The sequence below is a fragment of the Phasianus colchicus genome, chromosome 5 (assembly GCF_987193195.1).
Source record: "Phasianus colchicus chromosome 5, bPhaCol1.hap1.1, whole genome shotgun sequence".
NCBI classification, from domain to species: Eukaryota; Metazoa; Chordata; class Aves; order Galliformes; family Phasianidae; genus Phasianus; species Phasianus colchicus.
In genome coordinates this window covers 6,223,231-6,243,136 of record NC_143440.1, presented here as the reverse complement: position 1 = coordinate 6,243,136, position 19,906 = coordinate 6,223,231, and the positions used below count along the sequence as shown (strand labels likewise).

At 46.9% G+C, this 19,906-nt stretch overlaps 2 protein-coding genes and 1 long non-coding RNA gene across 6 annotated transcripts; 2 read left to right on the top strand and 1 right to left on the bottom strand.

Annotated features, from left to right (window-relative positions):
* Positions 1-103: 103 nt before the first annotated feature.
* Positions 104-2,320, top strand: LOC116237944 (uncharacterized). The gene is made up of 2 exons (XR_004168832.2): positions 104-1,133; positions 2,137-2,320. It is a non-coding gene; the product is annotated as an uncharacterized LOC116237944 (long non-coding RNA).
* A 1,150-nt stretch (positions 2,321-3,470) lies between these two features.
* On the bottom strand, positions 3,471-13,884 carry PSMD13 (proteasome 26S subunit, non-ATPase 13). Of its 2 annotated transcripts, XM_031607360.2 has the most exons (13): positions 13,752-13,884; positions 12,732-12,810; positions 11,774-11,808; positions 11,640-11,695; positions 11,242-11,285; positions 10,916-11,002; positions 10,152-10,323; positions 9,596-9,675; positions 9,387-9,512; positions 8,755-8,817; positions 6,000-6,080; positions 4,841-4,957; positions 3,471-4,292 (listed from the first exon to the last, which is right to left on the bottom strand). In XM_031607360.2, exons 1-13 carry the CDS (start codon positions 13,844-13,846, stop codon positions 4,197-4,199), a joined length of 1,131 nt encoding a protein of 376 aa, XP_031463220.1. In that variant the 5' UTR covers positions 13,847-13,884; the 3' UTR covers positions 3,471-4,196. The 2 variants fall into 2 exon arrangements, with proteins under 2 accessions (XP_031463220.1, XP_089996353.1); XM_090140227.1 differs by lacking the exon at positions 8,755-8,817.
* On the top strand, positions 13,845-18,673 carry SIRT3 (sirtuin 3). Of its 3 annotated transcripts, XM_031607361.2 has the most exons (8): positions 13,845-14,067; positions 14,328-14,403; positions 15,332-15,529; positions 15,701-15,933; positions 16,086-16,186; positions 16,312-16,473; positions 16,884-17,093; positions 17,957-18,673. In XM_031607361.2, the coding sequence occupies exons 1-8, from the start codon at positions 13,845-13,847 to the stop codon at positions 17,972-17,974; spliced, it is 1,221 nt and encodes a 406-aa protein (XP_031463221.2). In that variant the 3' UTR covers positions 17,975-18,673. The 3 variants fall into 3 exon arrangements, with proteins under 3 accessions (XP_031463221.2, XP_031463223.2, XP_089996352.1); XM_031607363.2 differs by lacking the exon at positions 17,957-18,673 and having other exon boundaries at positions 16,884-17,950; XM_090140226.1 differs by lacking the exon at positions 17,957-18,673 and having other exon boundaries at positions 16,312-16,553; positions 16,884-17,092.
* Positions 18,674-19,906: the final 1,233 nt, after the last annotated feature.

The following is a 19,906-nucleotide window of genomic DNA, read 5'->3' as shown; positions in this document are numbered from 1 at the left end:
TGATGGAGTAAATACTCACAGCTGTTCCACGCGCTGCAAATCCATCAAAAGCCAATACCTGACCCAAGCTGCCATCGGTGTTTGGGAAGCAAACCTTTGGTGTGGCACCCAACTCCAAACCCATCTGCACCACAGGGGTCGTGGAGAGAAAAGCAGCATTCCCAGCTCTATGACTGCTGGCAGCCCTTCTATGGAGCTGTTTGTAAGGAGAGAACAAAGCCGGGTTATTCAGCAAAGCAGGGACATGTCAAAGGGAAAGGACACAACTTTTTCCTCTGCACACCATGGGGGCAAGAGCCAGGCTGGAGCCTTCCAACCCTTTCTGCTGCAGGGTCAGGGCAAGCAGAAAGCTTCAGCTGGCAGCTTTGACAGTCCACAACTTGCAGGACAGACAATACTACATTGAGGCACTTGGACATGGCTTAGCGGGTATGGTAGTGATGTGTTGATGGCCTTGGTGACCTGTGAGGTCTTTTTCAATCTTAATGATTCCATTTAGGGACATGGTTTAGTGGGTATGGTGATGATGAGTTGATGGCTGGACTTGATAGGCACAGAGTTATTAGGGTTGGAAAAGGCCTCCAAGATTCTATGCAAACACCCGCATGCATGCGATTATGAGCCTATGCATCCATTGAGCCCCAAGAGAAGAAAGAGAAGCCATGATTTGGACAAGTGATTTCACGCATCAGATCTGCATCACTCCAAGGATGCATTTCACAATTGTATGGATTAAAGAAAACCCCCCAAAAAATAGGTTTGCTCTTCAGCCAGAGATCTTTCTGTGGTGCCCTCTCTCTTCCCCCTGGAGGTGGAGGAAAAAAAAGAAGGAAGGAGGAAGGAAGGAAGGAAAGGAGGAGGAAGCATTCCAGACAAAGGATGAAAACAGAGCCCTTTAGGAAGACCCTGACATTTACATGCCCCTGCAGCTCTCAGGAGAGCCCTGGGCCCTGTGCCCAGTGGTGACAGCAGCAGGGCACGCAGCTGCAGCCCAGCAAGAAGGCATTCAGTGCGTCAGCGCCATGCAGGGCTTCCAGAGGGGCTCCTGGTTACTGGCTGCACTGCTGCAGGCACAGAAGGTTCCCCGGGCTGGGGTCACCTCCAAGCCACCTGAGCACCCTGTCTCTCCTGCTGTAAGTAGCCGTTGGGGGGCTTGAGAGGAACAAGGGGATGGGGGAGAGGGAAGAAGCTGGGGTCACAGATCAATGTCTTTCTTGGGAATTTAAAGCAAAGTTTGTGTGTTTGGAAGTGGGAGTAAGAAGGAACTTTCAGTGACACAGCCAAAGTGGATCCCCCCCTTGAGCAGCCTGAAAGCACTAGGAAGAAGGTAGCAGTGGTCCCCCACCAGTACTTCCAGGCAGCCCCATGTCCTATTACCTCCCCCAACCACCAATTCCAGGGGGTGCTTACTGCCACAGCAACTGTCCTCAAGGGCAGGGGGAGCTGCTGGCAGTGCAGGGCTGGGTCTTGGCACCACTCTTTCCTTCTGCAGTGGGGATTACCCTCCTACCCAAACAGCATATGCAGGGACCCTCCTGGGCCAGGTGAGAGGAGGTAGGAAGAAGGAACCTTATGTCAGAAATCCTGGATGGTTCTTACCACCAGCCTTGGTTTGGGAAGTTTACCTTTACAAAGTCTGCCACTCCCAGGAGAGAGAGCTGCTCCCCAAGCCCTGTCTCTTCTTTTAGAAAATAATAGATAAAAGGGACAGCACAAGGGGGTAAGTGCTGCCCTTGTGTGCCAGGAATGGTAGAGACCTCTGCAGGCCACTCTTCCCTTCTCAAAGTCATCTGAAAGTCAGGCACAGCTGATTCAGCAATGCTGTGAGCCCAGGCCTGGGTCCCACTGCTGACTGACAGCCACCAGTCGCTCTGATTCCCCAGCCAATATATGACTAAGAAAGACAGAGCAATAGGAACCAACTCAGAGAGTGGCCAGCATAAGCTGCTGCTGGAGGGAGCTGCAGGGCTTACCCAAACTTCCTCCCACAGCCCAAAGGGGCATTCATCTGAGCCCAAAAAGAGTAAGGAGAAATGCAACAGATTGCATTAGGCACTGTGCTAGTGTGCCTTCATCTTGGAAATCCCACACATGCAGTCTCCTCTCTAATCCTTGCCTTCCCTTCCCTGCTGGCAGGAGCAAGCCATCGCAATGACTGTGATGTTCACATGCCTGCTGGGACCTGCAGGCTGGGTCCTGGCCAATGTGAAGCACTACAAGAGCAGAGCAGACTGAGGAGAAGAACTGAGATCACAGAACAAGTCTTCACGCAGGGAAGAACCCTCTGAGCATGTTCATTAAAACTCACGTTGGCATGAAACATCTGGCTCCACTGTTTTTTCTTGGACCATGTGCACCATTGCAGGAAAATGGGTTTGTTCTCTTTTCCTGGTGCCACACAATCTGACAGCTGAGCTAGCAGGGCAGAGCAAAACATAACAGCCAATGACTGGGGAAGGAAGGGGCAGGCATTCAGAACGGAGTCACTCTGAACCAAGAGGAAATTTGGAACAAATCTGATTAGAGGAAGTAGGGTGGGGCACAACAAGATGTAGGGTTCAACAATATTGGTTTTGTTGTTTTTTCAAAGCTTAATTCTTCCTTGTCCAAGACATCTTAGCACCAACACAGCAGCACAGCATCAGCCACATTCTTTCTTTTTCCAGTTGCTGGCATTAAATCCAGAGTCAAGACAGCAACCTTGAGAAAACATCGTAAGGATCAACATTTCTGTATTGGTGACGCAGCATATTTAATCATCAGAGAATCAAAATGCCACATAAGGCACCTGAATCACAGCAGCAATCAGGTTAGCACTGAACCAAAAACTACCCATGGCTGCATAGGCAGCAGCAGCATTTAAAAAAAAAACAAACAATTTAAATCTTAAAAAAAAAAAGTATCTAGTTACACTAACATGGTCCTGTTCAGTTTAAAATTACTGTTACAAATCTTGCTATTACACCACTGTTCAATTACTACACCATGTATTATCAAGTACTGTGCATCCAAATGATTACTTGGACACAGCCCCCTTTCAAACGTGGTTCACATTCTTGATGTGCACAATCATCTTCTGTCCTTATAAACACATCTGCAATAGTAGAGTAAAACAAATTACAGGAAGTTTTAAAAGTTAAGAGTTAAAAAAAAAAAAAAAATCACAAAACTAAACCCCCAAAACCACTATGTCATCTCAGGCCTCCCTCAGATCTTTGCAGTGATACTTTCTTGAGAGAAGGCATCACACAGCTTACCAGAAAGAAAAAAAACTTGAAAATAAAGTACATGCGTACTAAAGTTCTACATACTAAGTGAATTACATGCTGCTGGTGATTCACAGACTAATTTAATCTGCACTGCTCTGGGAAAAAGGTTATGTTGTTGTTGCTTTTCTAAATACAAAACTCTAAAGGAAGCGTATTTGTAATCAGTCCAGAGACCCAACTACAAAAGAAGCACTACAGAACTACAGAAAAGGGAAGGCAGAGTAGTTTATTCCAGCAATACTGCTGCAATTCACTTTAGCACAAAGTGTTCGTAAAAGACAACCACCCCCAGAAGTATATAAAACCAAATCCACTGAATGGTAATCCTGGAAAAAACCCTTTGATGGAGTAAACACTCCCCCTACTGCAAATGAAGAGGAGGGACTGTGGAGAAAGAGGGCAATAGAAATGATTTTGATAAAGCTGCCTTCAGGCTGCTGCAGGGCAGGGAGGGAGAGAGTACCAGGGAAGGTCATGCCCTCCTAAGGCCAACACCACTAAGTAATATCACATACAATGGTCAGGCACCTCTCTAGCACATTTTATAGAGGAGCTTCTGCTACCCCCTTAGTGGGCAAATAGCCTCCACTCCTGTAACATGCAATGAATATTCACATCCTCCCACAGTTTGACAGCAGGACTGATAAATCAGTCACCACGGAGCCTCTGACCTCTTTGTTTGAGAGCAGGATGGGAGCTCCCATGGTCAGTGCCACTAATGTTAGCGCATAGGGAAATCTTGACTCCAAGCACCAAAGGGTTACATAGCAAAAGGCCACTTACTCCCTCCGAACACGTGTCATAAAGCTGCTCTCCCCTTTGCCCACCCACCCCCCCTTCAATATAATTCAGTACAGAGTCAGTGGTCTGAGTGCTGCTAGCATCAGTAGCAGTAGAAATTCCTCTCCCAGGATAGTGCAAGGTCCTCTATGTCAGGATGTCATGGGCTTGATGCTCCACCAACATCTCCATGCTTCTCACATCTGTGCACCAGAACTCCAGGCGATCTTTCATTCCTTTGATCTGGAAGACAAACCCACAGTAACTTGACCGCTCCAATCACTACAGACCTATAAAAGGCAAAATACTTGAGATCTCCAACTTCTCAGAACATTTGTTACGAAGGTAAACTTGAGAAACTCAGCACCTTCTGTCTTTATCACCCTGAACTCTTCCTGTCTCTTCCTGAGACAAGACCACCAGCTGCAGCTCATTTCTTCCACACATTTCTGTTTGAAGGAGCCACATCCTGGAAAGCAGTCACCTCATTGAAGTTTTCTGGTGGTTTGGGTGGTTTTTCAAAGTAAAGTGTTTCTATCAGTCTATATCCTCACATATTGTAAGCAGTTACTGCAAAACAGATACAGATGCACCATATACGCAAGGAAAAAGCTAAAGGCAATGTAAATAATGGAAGAAAAGCTGATATAGTTCTGAGTTCCCTGCACACCTTCAAGGAGCAATAAAGATCCATTCTCAGTGACCTTTAGCAGTCCTTATTTCAGCTTCCAGGTCAACTAAGGCACAAGAAAATATATCAATACTGCCACAGTATTCCACCTAGTCATTACCTGATGTAAATCCAACACACGTGGCTGCACCCATGTCATGTGCACCCTCTTATCCACTTCATCAATACTGCCCTTTACCAAGCCTACTGAGAGCGCCTTCATCACCAGCAGTTCCACCTTAAAAAAAAGAAAAGGAAAAAAATATCAAGAAAACAGGGGATCACCCATTTTCCTAGAGATGTACAAAACCTTTAAATGGGTCCAGTCTGTGATTTTTTTAAGCAAAAAAAAAAAAAAAGATCAAGGCCTGCAGCATCTCTCATACCCATCTTGCTTTAAATAAAATAATTTGTACAGTGGGTGAGGAGCTGCATCTTTCTTTTTGCAAGATATTCAACAAGAACTTTTACCACATCCTTGCTGAACAACCTAGTTAGAGCATACAGAGAGATGACAGGATGAGAGTTTTAGCAGGTTGTTCCTGCAAGTTCAAAGGCAGGGTTAATGTCTCAGAGTTGAGTAGGCAGCTGATTACAGAGTTTCTCATGAGTTGACACTGGGTCCAATACTAATAAATACTCTTTAACACTAGCAGGATTGCAAATTTGCAGATGACACCAAAGTGGTAGGAGAGGTAGAGATGCTGGAAATAAGAGCCACCATAAGACAGATCTCTATAGATCATACTACACAATTCTTCTTAGCTCAGTAACAACAAGCATGAAGTCCTGAGCCTAGATGGAAGAAGACCAAGGGAATCCTCATCATAGCCTTTCAACATTTAAAAGGCAGCAACAGAGAACATGGAGGTGCTATTCTCACATGGACACACAGTGAAAAGAGGGGAAACAAGCAGCAGAAGCTGTTTCAGAGAGGATTCTAGCTGAATAAACAATAAATTCTTCACAGTGAGAAAAATTAAACACCAGTGACATGGCAGAATCTCTCCTTGCTGGAAACAGTCAACACAGCTTGACAGAGTCTTGGATAATATAAATGAAAGTCCTGCCTGCAAAAACAGGTTAGAACAGATGCCTAAGAATCTTCCACATCCACTTATTAACTGACAGGAACAATTTCTTCTAACAGAGTTCTCCAAACACACAAGAACAGGGGAGAAGATTCACACTTAGAGATCACCTGAGGGAGTGGATCCAGTCAGAAGGTTTTAGAACTTGAAAACCTCAGCATCAAAACATTGGTCTAACTCTGAACTCACCTCATTCACAGTGATTTTGGCACTCTTAGCAATCTCCTCAAAAGTGAGCTGTCTGTGATTGGCTGGGCGGGTGAAAGTCATCTAAGTTCAAGAAAAGAAAACAAGAAATAAGGCCCAACAGTTCATAGAATCACAAGGTTGGAAAGGACCTACAAGATCAGCTAATCCAACCATCCTCCCATTACCATTGCTACCACAAGCACTAAACCATATTTTGTAACTGCTCATCCAAGTGCCTCTTGAACACTGCCAGGGCGGCGACTCTACCACCTCCCAGGGCAGCCATTCCAGTGCCTGAATACTCTCTGAAAGAAAAAGATTTTCCTTATGTCTAACCTAAACCTCCTCTGGTACAACTTGTGGCCATTTCCTCAGGTCCTGTTTGTTGCCTGGGAGAAGAGGCCAAACCCCTCCTCATGACAACCTCCTTTCAGGAAGTTGTAGGGTGCAATGAGGTCTCCCTTGAGCCTCCTCTTTTCCAAAAGAAACAATCCCAGCTCCCTCAGACACTCCTCATAAGATTTGTGCTCCAGATCCCTCTCCAGTTTTGTTACCCTTCTCTGAACACACTCCAGGACCCCAATGTCTTTTTTGTAGTGAGGGACCCAAAACTGAACACGATACTCGAGATGCGGCCTCACCAGTGCTGAGGACAAGGGGATGATTACCTGCCTGCTCCTGCTGGCCACGCTATTTCTAATGCAGGCCATGATGCTGTTGGCCCTCATGGCCACCTGGGCACACTGTCAGCTCATGTTCAGTCAAGCATCAACACCCCCATGTCCCTTTCCTCTTCACAGTCATCCAGCCACTCATCCCCAAGCCTGTAGCACTACATGGAATTATTGTGGAAGTGCAGGTCCCAGCACTTGGCCTTGTTGAACCTCATCCCATTCACCTCAGCCCAGCGATCCAGCTTATCTAGATCCCTGAGGGTCTTCCTACCCTCAGGCAGATCAACACCACCTCCCAACTTGGTGTCAACTGCAAACTTACTGAACTTATACTCAATCTCTTCATCTAGGTCATCAATAAAGACATTAAACAAGACGGACCCCAGTACTGACCCCTAGAGGACACCACTTATAACGGGTCACCAGCTGGACTTAACCCCATTAACTACTACCCCTTGGGCATGGCCCTCTAGCCAGTTCCTTACCCAACAAATGGTATACCTGTCCATGGGCAGCCTGTGAGAGACTGTGTCAAAGGCTTTGCTGAAGTCTAGGTAAACTAGCCTTTGCCTCATCCACCAGTCTGGTCACCCAGCTGTAGAAGGAGATGAGGTTGGTCAAGCACAACCTGCCTTTCATGAACCTGTGTTGGCTGATCCCCTGGATGCCACACATGTGCCACATGATCTTACCCAAGATGGTTTGCTCCATAACTTTCCCTAGTACCAAGGTCAGGCTGACAGGCCTGTAGTAGGCCAAATCCTCCTTACAGCCCTTCTTAGATGGGAATCACATCAGCAAGCCTCAAATCCTCTGGGACCTCTCCAGATAACCAGGAGCACTGGTAGATGGCCAAGAGCAGCTTGGCAATCACCCCTGCCAGCTCCCTCAGCACCCTAGGGTGGAACCTATCCAGTCCCATAGACTTGTGACAGTCCAGATGGAGGAGGAGCTCTCTGACTGTCTCCACCTGAATCACCATGGGCTGTATTCTGCATAGCATCCCAGACTTCCAGATCAAGGCATAAAGCACCCTGAGCATACCTGATCTGCCTCTCATAGCCAGATGTAAAGAAGGTGTTGAGGATCTCAGCTTTCTCCTTATCCTCAGTGGTCACATCCCCTGCTGCATCAAGTAAACGATGGAAATCCTCCTTGGTTCTTCTCTTACCATTGATATATTTGATATTGATATATTGATAGTTGTTCTTATGTTGTTGTTGTTTTTCCCCCCCCCCTACAGCACACACAGCTTTTCACTGCACTGCCCCACTGAGATCTCAACCTGCAGCACCAACTTTTTTCATATTTAATCAAAATATTTCCAAGAAAATTAATTCTGCCAGCAGAAAAGAATAGCATTCCTCACTCCTCCACAAACCTTGCTGCTCTGATTTCCCCACCAACACCACAATGTCCAAATAAAGCAGTTCACACTGTGCTGAACCCCTGACACATGACAATGCCTATGGGTGGTAAAAGCAGTTCCCAGTAGAACACTAGAAGTGGAAAACACACAAAGAATGTGTGCGCATAAATGTATAAACACATATTATGATTTAGATAACGCAACTCTGAAAACAGATTGAGAGTCAAGGATGTTTACACATAAACACTATTTGGTAACAATAAAACCAAAGTTTTCAAGTGACAGAGAAAAATGTTTTCAACACTGAGTTACCTCCCAGGGAAAGGACGTAAGTTGGTTAAGACTTTAACCACATTTTCTTACACCAGAACATATCTGAAGAGTTATGTCAGACACTGCCCTTAGGTAAAAAGCTTGCTCCTTACTCTTCCACCTCCGTACCCTGACTGAAAGAGAAACCTTTGAATCCTTGAAACCTCAAACAAGTAGCAGCACAAGGTTTTTCCCCAGCAATATTTGCTTCTTGGCACCACCTAGAGGTAAAACTTGCTGTCAACCAGCTAGTTACACTCTGGAGTTTCTCAGAGTCATACAAATGAATCTACTCAGCAGAGAGAATGCAGCACTTAACTTTGATGCTAACCCCATCAAAAAGCAGTCAGAGCAGCACCTTTCCATTTCCCACATGACAGTTCTCAGCTCAGCAGCTCACCTCCATAAGACATAACAGTTGAATCTTCTGCAGCAGAAGCGCTTCATTTGCAGCCAGATCTGGCTGTGAGAGGGTAAAACACAACAAGTCCATTATTACTTAGTCTTCCCTGCTGGTAAAGCATGCTATAGTCAGGAGTAAGCCACAGAAACCTATTGGTGGTACCTCATAAATCCTCTTGTATGAGAGTGAGGCCACTACAAGCCACCCACTGCTTGGAAATGGTTCCACAAAGCAAGTCCCAAGAACTGAGTTAAACACACTGCCCCACAAGGTAGGCAGCCTCCTAATAAAAGCCACAGCCTTATATAAGCAAACAAGTCAATATGCAAACTACTGTTATGTCCATAATATTACAGGTGTCAGGTGTTTACAATCACCTGGGAGAAAACAAGGGAGCAAAGAGGCAGATGCTGTCCAAGTGCCCTCTCACCATGATTACAATTAATAAAGCTTCTTTAACTTCCAGTCCCTATATTCTCTGACAAAACCAACCAAGATGAAAGGTGCAGTTCTGTGATTAAAATTATACCCAAAGAGTCAGGAAATCTTAAGTTAAAGATCTCAGAATCTCTTTGGTGACCTCTGTAAATACCAAGTCTAGGCATCAAGCAATGTATCAACTCACTCACCTGCTGACCCCATGCTGACTTCAAAGCCTGAAATGTCTCTACATTACCACTGTTGAAGGCGTAAAGCGTATCAATCAGCCACTGCCGATCAGTGCTTCTCAAGGACTCCAGAACAGGGTGCATGAGCTGTAGGACATATGCAAAACATTGTTAAAAGGATGAAATCAACTCCTCAAGTACTCAATGGCCGAAAGAAAAGCATCCCTTACCAGCTCTCCGAAGTTATAAACACCTTCTCCCAAGAGCCCTGCCAGCCCCAGGGTAAAGGCTCTCTCCTGCTGCTCTGATACTGTAGAAAGAAAAAAAAACATACAAACAACACCAAAACGTCAATAAACATTTGCATGGAGCAGCAGTCTAAGTCCCATTAGCCTCTCCCCCGCTTTCTTCTCTGCCTCTATTAATTATACCCAGCCGTTCTCCTTATCCTTTCCCATGCCTGAAATTCAGAAACTTACAATAAGCACAGGAGTGTAAAAGAAAAAAATAGGCTGTTTTTTGAACCTATACTGAAGATTTCGGGAACTAGAACAACCTCGTGGTAGGAGCACTATCCCCTGCCTCCATCACCTCAATGCACTTAGGAGCAGAATCGTACTCATTCTTCATGTGTTTCCTAATCATCCCCCTCCTCCCTGCCTTCTTTCTAGGGAGCCAACAATACACTCAAAACAAAGCCGAGAAAACCAGTGCATTTATTTAGACTGAAGTGATAGAACAGAGAATAAAGTTGAGGCTCTCTTTGCTAAGCAAAGGAAGAGTTACCCGGCAGATCTTTAACATCAATGCATCCCAGAAACCGCAGAGCATCCTTATAGTACGAGGCGTGGTTCCCAATCGTCTGGTAGTACTTGCTGGAGAGGTCATAGAAGCGGCTATGAACTGAAGTCACCCCAGGGAGATTGTTCAGCATCTCCTCAACCTCCTCAATGGTCTCCTAACAGAGTGGAAAACTTGTCTGTTACAGAAAGGTACACTTCATATACATCCACTCCCTATCTTTCCAGTTTACCATTAAGGGTTATCATATCTGTTCTGCAAGTAACGTCCATTCAGTAGTAAAAACAGATGAGACCACAGCCAAAGCCACTACCACAGTATTAAAAATAAAGTAATGGCATTCCTCCTCTAAGAAAAAAAAGCAAAAAAGCTAACACCAAAAAAGCTAACACACAAAAAAACACCCTAAACTCCATCTATATATACTTAATAGATACTTAGTACCATGATCCTTCAAAATATTTCAACTTGCAAAAGGCTCAAGCCAAACCGCATGGAAAACCCTAAACTTTAAAAGATGGTTCTCAGAATCTTCCTGAAACTTCATTGGCTACAAGCACTACTCCCACATTTTTATGGTTTACGAGACATAAAGCAGAACTGCAGGTCTTCCTGGAAGTCCTAGGAGATCATATCTATGATCATCTCATTCACAACTGAAGCACAGACACAGGCACACCCAATACTGAACTACATCACTGAGCTCCAAACTATTTTGAGTACTTGTATAACTCTAGTTACCACCTCACCTTTGTCACCTGCAGGTCTCCAACGTTCAGCTTCAGTGCCCCAATGGCCGTTTTACACAAAATGACAGCTTCATCACTGCTTTTTACCTGCAGTTACAGAAATCCATACTTGAGTGTTTCCATTCCAGTCAGGCAGGCTCTTGATACCTAAACCCAGTTATACTTCACTTGTTAACAAGCTACAGCATTGAAACACAGGTGTTCACTCTAAGGATTCTCCACCATAGGTCTCAACATATAGACATGTCTTTCCAGCTGTTTTGCATATGAAATACACATTACCATTCACACAGATGAACAACTAGAAAGGGTGATCTCAAAAATACCTTTTCTTGAGTCTTTTCCAGAAATGTAAGGGCCACAGTGGGATCTGCAACAACAACAACAACAACAAAAAACACCTCAGAAATTCCACTACATTAACCTATGAGTAAATCCTTTACCTAAATTCAAGAATTTTTTTCCTATAGCATACTGTCCAAACTTCTAAAGGTGCTGCTATCTGTAGGCCAGGCTTTTGGCACATTAACTGATTTCTCAGCTGAGCAATGGTACTGATGCTCTCACACAGCACTAATTACTCAAACTCTTAGCACTGATGCTTTCCTTTTTCCATACACAAGGAAGACAATAGCTCAGCACTGAAGTTTTAGCGGTTACTACTACCTAGTTTCATGGGCATCACTCCTTAAAAATGCTATAAGCAAACGGTAAGGTCACTTACCTGTCATCTGCCTGACTACATGAAGAATGATCTCTACAAGGGACAGGGGATTCACCCTAGAATGAAGAACCCATTGTTAGAGCAGTAGTTGTCAGCAGTAGGTTATCTAAAAACTTCCAGGCAAATAAACTCACCTGTGTTCAAACTCGCTGATGAAATTCTCATAAAGCTGTGGGTACAAAGATATGAACAGTCAGGGAAAACAGATGTTTTGCTTTATCCACGACATTCACTTTTTCATTGTATTCGCATACATTCTTCCAATAAAGTAAGGAGCATCCAATACAGGAAAGAGCTACATCATGCAAAATACAGGATCCAAAAATTGCTTTTTTGGGATAATTCTATCCATTCGGTATCCTCCCACCTGCAAGGGGTGATTCATGAACTTTATGAGCTAGCAGATACTGAAACACAATGCCTCTCTGCAGACCAGCCTGGTGCTTGCCTTCTACTACCAATGCACACATAGCACAGGCCTGAACATTTCAAAACTCCCTGCACACGTTCTCCAACTCCCTCAAACACATTCTTCAACTAGAAACTAGTGGCTCTTCATCAAGAAAGCAATGACCTCATGGGAAACTGAATTTTAAAAAAGACACAAAGGAAAAGGAAAGTGAGGAAAGAAGGAATGCTTACTTGTAGCACACAGAGGATATGAGTAAGCCCCTATCTTCATGAAGGAAGAACTTGACAAAGCATGGGTGAACTACTGCATACAATGCTCTGCAACTACTATATATACTGCAGCCAGCCTGTCCTGTATTTGCAACAGTAAACCACCCTATTACAAAAGGGAAATAAAAAGACACTACACCCTCTGTCTAAAATCTGAAGTGAACGAAATCACGGTAACATTAATTTGAGGCTCACTACACAGCACATTTAATCTTTGCACACTTCCAAAAAAGCTACCCAAATCCCACACAGTTGCATCTGCTTCACAAACTCCTCCCAGATAAGTTTTCCTAGTTCAGTATTTCTCCTGAGATAAGTCACAGAGCACTTAGTTTTGTTAGCAGAAAAATACATCACTCATCTTTGTTGTGGAAAGGAGAACAAAGGCTCATGGATAGCTGAGCACCTCACCTTGATGAGTCCATCTCCTTGGGCAAAGCAAGGGTCCTGCACAAAGTCCAAAACTTGCAGTGTCAGCTGGTGCCAGAGCCTTCAAAACACAGAATCACATAACTATGAAGATTGGAAAAGACCTCTGAGGTCAAGACCAACTCCACCCCATCCCCATCACATCCAATGACCACGTCCCTCAGTGCCACACCTCCATAGTTCTCAAACATCCCCATGGACTGTGACTGTATCAACTCCCCAGGCAGCCCGTGCCACTGCATCACCGCTCTTTCCAAGAAAAAATGTTTCCTAATATCCAACCTGATCCTCCCCTGGTGCAACTTGATGCTGTCACCTCTGGTCCTATCAGTGTTACCTGGGAGAAGAGGCCAATCCCCACCTTGCCACAACCTCCTATCAGACAGTTGTTAGGAGTGATAAGGTTTCCCCTGAGCCTCCTCTGCTCCAGACTGAACCATCCCAGTTCCCCCATAAGATATGTGCTCCAGACCCCTCACAGCCCCATTACCCTTCACTGGACACACTCCAGGGCCTCCATGTCCTTCTGGTAGTGAGGAGCCCAACACTGAGCACAGCACTCAAGGTGCAGCCACAACAGAGTTGAGTACAAGGGGACGATCAGCTCCTACTCCCGCTGGTCAGGCCACTACAGACACAAGCCAGGAAGCCACTGGCCTCCTCGGCCACCTGGGCACGCTGCCTGCTCATGTTCAGCATCCGCTGTCAGTTAATCCCCAGATGCTTTTCCCCACGTGCAGCTTTCAGTCACTACCCCCGGCGCAACACCCGGCGCCACGCACAAGCAGGGCATCCCGCGAGCTCACACTGACACCAGCCCCGCGCTCCTGGGACGAGACACAGCGATGAACCCACCACGCCGAACTGGGACTCCCCGGCCGAACGACCGCAGCGCTGATCGAGCCGCCTCCGCTCCCCCCAGCCCCTCCTGGAGCCCAGCACCCCGAGGAGGACCCCGGCAGCCACCTCGGGGCAATCCCGCGGAGCCCCCCCAGCACTCACTTCTTATTGTAGAGCTCCTCTAGGCGGTGCCACACAGAGGCCTGCCCCGGCCCCGCGCTCTGGCTCTGCTGCAGGAAGCCCGGCACGTCCTTCATGGCGGCGGCAACCGCAGCAGGCAGCGACGCCGAGCCCCGGGCCGCCCTCACCGGAAATGCACACTCACTTCCGGCGCGGCGCGGCGCGGCGCGGGGCACGCTGGGCACCGTAAGGCCTCACGTTGCCCGCCCTCCCCCTTCACCCTTCCCTCCCTCCTCCTTTAACCATGGCAACGGGGCCATGGAGCGGGGGTTTCGGCGCGGAGCGGCACTGGTGGCGGGTGAGGAGCTGAGCGGAGGGGGTGGGCCCTGATGGGTGCTGGGGGGAGCCTGCGTGGAAGGGACAGGGCCTGAGGGTGTGGGGAGGAGCTGGGGTAAGGGAGCAGGTCCCGAGGGGAGCCTGAGGTAAGGTGTTGGGCTCTGACAGGGAGATGAGGGGAGAAAGTGGGGCTTGGGGCAGGCCGAGGGGAGCCCCCTCCTCGCATTTTGCTGCCTCAGTTTCTCCCTTGCCTCGCCGTTCGCAGACTGTATTTTCTTGCAGCGTGGAGGAGCCTGTGGGAGCGTGGTGGCCTGGCTCGGTTCCGCCCTCAGTGCAGGACTGGCTGTGGGGCATGCAGGTAGGGCTGGATGATTTCGTGCAGCCCTGGTGTGGAGAGGCTCACCTCTCCTGTCTGAACAGGCACGTGGGCCTTCGTGTCTTTGAGCCTGAGCTGTGGATTGCAGCTCAGAAACAAATCACAGAGAAATGTTAACGTTTGCCAGGTTGTGAATTTAGCTATGTGGGGATCTGACCTGGCACAGCAGAACCATGTCCTTGTGGTGTCAGAGTCAGCCACACTGAGCACATTAGGACACAGTAATTGCTGTTTGCAGATTGCCAGGATTCAGCAGCTCTTGGCTCTTCACATTCCCATGCCTTGCCTGGACTACTTTTAATATTCTGCTGCAGCAAGCACTCATTGTCTGTGGAGAAAGTGTTCCTTAGATGATAATGGGTGTTCTCAGCCCCATCTGTACGCACTGCTGACCTGCAGTTCCTTTGCTTTCTAGCTGTTCATGGAGCTCTCCCAGGGCAGCGTCCTTCAGGGGGAAGTAGAGAACTGGTGAAATGTCTGTTCTAACCCAGGCAGTGTTGTTCCAGAGTGACCACAGCACCCTGTTCAGGAAGCACAATTCCTGAAACCCAGAGCATAGAAAACAGTATTGTAAATAATTTGTAAGACCTGAGTCCCTGAGCACAGTCCTGTGTCCACTTCCTGCGGAAAAAAAACAAACAACTTTCTTATAAGGAAATTTGGTGTGTTTTAGCATTGATCTAGTATTTTTAAGATCTTCTAAAATCAGTGCAATGCAAAGCATCTTTTTCTGGAGTAGACTAATGCTTAAACTTTGTCCTCATTGATTATGTACTAGCACAGTCTTGCAGATTGAAGAGCGTTCTGTAGCATTCTTGATGTGGTTCTCCCCCTGCTCCTCTGAGCAGCTCTTTCAGCTGAAGTCTCTCTTGCCACATGACCTACTGTGCTTTCCCTCTGTTCCAAACAGGGTACAAGGGACCAGGCCCTTCTCTCTGTCTGCTGCTGCCAGTGCTGTTTTGGGACTGGGCAGTTGGGGAGGTGACAGTGGGAAGCAGAAACTCACCCTGCAGGATGTGGCGGGGCTCATTCGGAAGAAGGAGTGTCGTCGAGTAGTAGTGATGGCCGGTGCTGGGATTAGCACCCCCAGTGGGATCCCAGACTTCAGGTAGTGCCTTCAGTGTTTTATTTATCCTCGTTTAGTATGCCAGGTTCTTCAGGCTACTGCCAGGTTCTTCAGGCTAGACCAAGGACCTGGCTCTCTGCTCTTTTGTGTCCTGGCATGGTGAGTGGCTTTCCCCCTGTGTTCTGACTGCCCGCCTTCCTTTCCTCTCTGCAGGTCCCCAGGAAGCGGCCTCTATAGTAACCTTGAGCAGTACAACATCCCTTATCCCGAAGCCATCTTTGAACTGGCCTATTTCTTCATCAACCCCAAGCCATTTTTCACTTTGGCCAAGGAGCTCTACCCTGGCAATTATAGACCCAACTATGCCCACTATTTCCTGAGACTTCTGCATGACAAAGGGCTCCTTCTGCGTCTCTATACTCAGAATATTGATGGGCTGGAGCGAGGTGAGTTTTCTCCAGCTCTCAGCAGTACAGTACCAGGAAAAGATGAGGATGAGAAACAAAACAGGAGAACTGGGGAAATGCTTGTTGAAGATGGAGTTTCTGGTTCAGTCACCTCATGCTGAGCTGATCCTCTCCCACCTGCTGTATTCCAGTTGCTGGGATCCCTCCTGATAGACTGGTGGAAGCCCATGGCACCTTTGCTACTGCCACGTGCACAGTCTGTCGGAGGAAATTCCCAGGAGAGGACTTCAGGGTGAGTGACTGCAGCTGGGCACTGACACAAAGTACTGTTACTGTGAGGGTCCAGCATGGTTGTGACCCTGCTTGTGTATATATGTGCTGCCCCATATCAACTGGCATTGGGTACTTTTACTTCAGGGAGACGTTATGGCAGACAAGGTCCCTCACTGTCGCGTCTGCACTGGAATCATCAAGCCTGACATTGTGTTCTTTGGCGAGGAGCTCCCGCAGCGCTTCTTCCTGCACTTGACAGACTTCCCCATGGCAGACCTGCTTTTTGTCATCGGAACATCCCTGGAGGTCTGGGACAAGGGGATGTCCCTGTTCACAAGGAAAAAAGAGCGTGAGGGGCTCTGGAGGAGAGAGAGGGGTTACAGAAGGCAAGGAAACTGGGTTATCTAGGTAAAATTGGAGGTAGCGGGAAACAGGGTGTATGCACTCAGAGGCTGTATGAAAACTTTGAGTGCTCCTGGTGAAGGTGGGCACCTGGAGTGGAAGAAGTAATTTTTGCAGCAACCTGAGCAAAGGCCATGGGATAACTGGCAACATCCATAACCAGTTCAAAGCTGGGGTAGCTTAGCCCATGGTGGGAGAACTTGTTAAGCACGAACCCAGCAGTCTGAAATCTCTGAAATGTAGCACACAATGAATTGGTCCCTGCAGTGGAGTGACCACCTTTCTCTCTGCTTCGCCGGGTTGCCTCCCTCTAGGTGGAGCCCTTTGCCAGCCTGGCAGGAGCTGTTCGCAACTCCATTCCCCGGGTCCTCATCAACCGAGATCTTGTAGGACCGTTTGCCTGGCAGCAACGTTATAATGACATAGCCCAGCTGGAGGATGTGGTCACTGGGGTCAAGAAGCTCGTGGAATTGCTGGATTGGAACGAAGAGATGCAAACACTAATTCAGAAAGAAAAAGAAAAGGTGGGAAGGAGCTCAGTGCCCCATCTCCTTCTCTTGGCCTCCATTCCTGGTGCTTGAGTTATCTTGGGGAGACGCAAGCATTGCTTGCTGGGATTAGAGACTTGCACCACAGGCTTTGCCACACTCACAGTCAACATTCAGAGAAAACCAGGGAAAAGTGCAGGAGGGTTAAAAAAGCAAACAGCAGTGGTATTTTGCAATGAGGGCAGGCACAGTGCCACAGAGCAGACTGCTGTGTTGTTAAATGTTTCAGTGGGGCAGAAGGGGAGGACAGAGCTGCCAGCCTCAGAGGAAACAGGAAAAATGTGGAAAATGCCAAGCTCAGGGTTGAGCATGACTGCTTTAAGGCATTGTCAAGCAGTGAGATGTTTGATTACTGAAAAGCTTTCTGTGGTTTTCAGCTGCTTATTTATTTATTCCCAAATGGAACACACCATATAGATTTAAGGACAGTAGCCTGGAGTCACAGACCAAAAAAAAAAAGTTATCTTAATCCAGTCCAATCTTGTAAGGCAGTAGAGAGCTTGGTTTTTATAGTGCTTTGCCCTGCCTGTGAGCCTGAGATGCTGTTAATGCCACCTGCTGCATTAATGCGAGTAACTGCTCAACTAAACAGGGAGCCAAGCATCACCTCAGCTGAGTTTTCCTCTTTCAGTACATTCTTTGCTTTAGTTGCATTTGGTTTCATTTAATGCTTGTGCTGTTCTAAGCCACAGATGGATGGATAAAGCTAGTGCAAGTGTTGCAAAGCATGAAAAAACCTGCTTGCTCTGGGATTTTGGTGCTAGCAACATCACTGACTGAGCTAGTGGGGGGTGGGAGATTTGAAACACCCAAGCAAATACTGTAATCTTTATTTTTAGCTGGATTCAAAAGACTAATAGGACAACTGGCTCCCTGCTGCTGGAAAGCAGTGTTCATCCTGAAGGAGAAGAGATGTTGTCATGCCCAGCATGAGCAAAGAAAGTGGCAATGGCAGGGGGCTGTGGAAGAGTTCATCCAGGTCTGCAGCAGCAAATCTACATAGGACTGGCACTTAGGGAAAAGGAGGATGCTCATGGCTCATTACAGCCAGCCTGGAAGCAGTGAGACCCTGTCATCCATGAAGGAAGGGAAGCCGAAAGGAGCACAGCCCCACTGCCAAGCTGCAGTTTCCACACGTGAAGGCTTTTCTATCTGAGATTTCAAAACAGTTGATGTAGCCACCGAAGGTTGTTCCTCCTCACCTCATTTCAGCACCCATTAGGAGACACTTTACTCTTGTGTGGCCCTGGCTCTGTCAAAGCACCATTTGACAATGTCCAGCCATGAGTTTCACCAGCATGTCAGATGAGATGTGCTCGTGCACAGCTCCTCCACAGATACTTTTTTCTTAGTCACGAACTGCTAGCTGCTGCAGACTGGTAATGTTTAGTCTTTGGATGAAACCTGCTGATCAGGAGATGATTGCTGTTAATGTACTGTTAATGTACCTGTTCCTGTTCAGAAAGGCCAGCTCAACTGCTGGAAATTTTCAGTGTAGTGGTGATTATTAATAATAAAGAGTTACAGCTATTTTCCTGATGCCAGCAGAGTGTTTTTTCTGTAAGTTTCACACAGTCCCTTGTGTTTGAGTACCTACTATCACCACACATAATACATAGGTGTCTTACTAACACAACACTGGACACTTCTCTGCTCTACAAAGCAGCTTTCAAGTCAAAGCTACAGCCTCCAAAAGCTGTCTAATGGCTGTCTGTATAATTACAAGCATTTAGACCTAATACACAGCTGCTGTACATCCAATAGGGACACTATTGAAGTCTGGCACAGCTACAGGAACAGACTTCTGTGCTTGGTGTCCTAGCAGCTTCCTAGAAGAAAGGTTTGAACAAATGTGCATTCAGACAAACAAGCTCATTTAACCAAAACCACAATTCAAATACATCCGTGTGGTCCTCACAACCGGGATCTCAGCAGATGCATCTGAACGTGCAGCATCAGGGAAAGCAGAGGGCCTGTTGCTACTTTAGAATGATGTGATTTTTGCAGAATTTTGATCACTACTGCTAAAAATACCATCATCACTGATGAACTAACATTGCAGTTACAAAGCATGCCTTCAGCTTCTCAAAGAGACAGCCTTTCACAGTTTCTAACACCACCTGGGCAGGACCTCTGATGCAGCCCCTGGCCATGCATCTGCAGCCTCACAGCCCCAGACATCCCACAAGAGCCTCTTCAGGCTACCTTGTCTTCTTCCAGAGACCTACTGCTGCCTGGGGCTGTCAGAGAGCAAGCAATCATCCAGGCTGGCTCGTGTCATGCTGCAAAGGCCAAGCAGCAAATTCTTGTTCCACAGAGGGAGAACAACTGGCGTGGATGGTTTTTACAGAGCATTGCAAAGGAGATGAGCAGTCTTGTGTCTCACAGCAAGCAGCTGTTTACAAGGAGCAAGTCAGTAACATAAAAATCTTTTTTAATAAGTATGTAAAAGCAAGAGAAGGGCTAAGGAAAACACAGGACAGATCCTTGATGGAGATGGTCATCTAGCAAACAAGGATGAGGAAGAGGCAGAGTATTTCATGCTCTTTTTGCCTCATTTTTTAGTATTTGTGATAGATCTTGAGCTGTCCAGCCCTCTAGGTTGGAGGACCACAACTGAGGAGCAGTGGCATTCCATTTGGCCATATATGGGTCCAGATGTATCAGCTCAGTGTTTATCAGACTGTGGGGTCTGATGGGATTTACCCTAGAGCACAGAAGGAGCTGAACCTCTCTCAACAATTCACCAAAGATCTTGGGAACCTGGAGAGGTCCCTGGGGCTGAAAGC

Bases quoted from the DNA above. Each gene is read 5' to 3' on its own strand.
- PSMD13 (XM_031607360.2), bottom strand. From the start codon at position 13,846: ATGAAGGACGTGCCGGGCTTCCTGCAGCAGAGCCAGAGCGCGGGGCCG. The intron at 8,818-9,386 runs GTGAGTGAGTTG...ACCCTCTCACAG, and splicing joins AGTCAGCATGGGGTCAGCAG to CCAGATCTGGCTGCAAATGA. The intron at 4,958-5,999 runs GTGAGTTCAGAG...CTTTTTTTTAAG, and splicing joins CCAAAATCACTGTGAATGAG to GTGGAACTGCTGGTGATGAA.
- SIRT3 (XM_031607363.2), top strand. From the start codon at position 13,845: ATGGCGGCGGCAACCGCAGCAGGCAGCGACGCCGAGCCCCGGGCCGCC. The intron at 15,934-16,085 runs GTGAGTTTTCTC...GCTGTATTCCAG, and splicing joins TATTGATGGGCTGGAGCGAG to TTGCTGGGATCCCTCCTGAT. The intron at 16,187-16,311 runs GTGAGTGACTGC...CTTTTACTTCAG, and splicing joins TCCCAGGAGAGGACTTCAGG to GGAGACGTTATGGCAGACAA.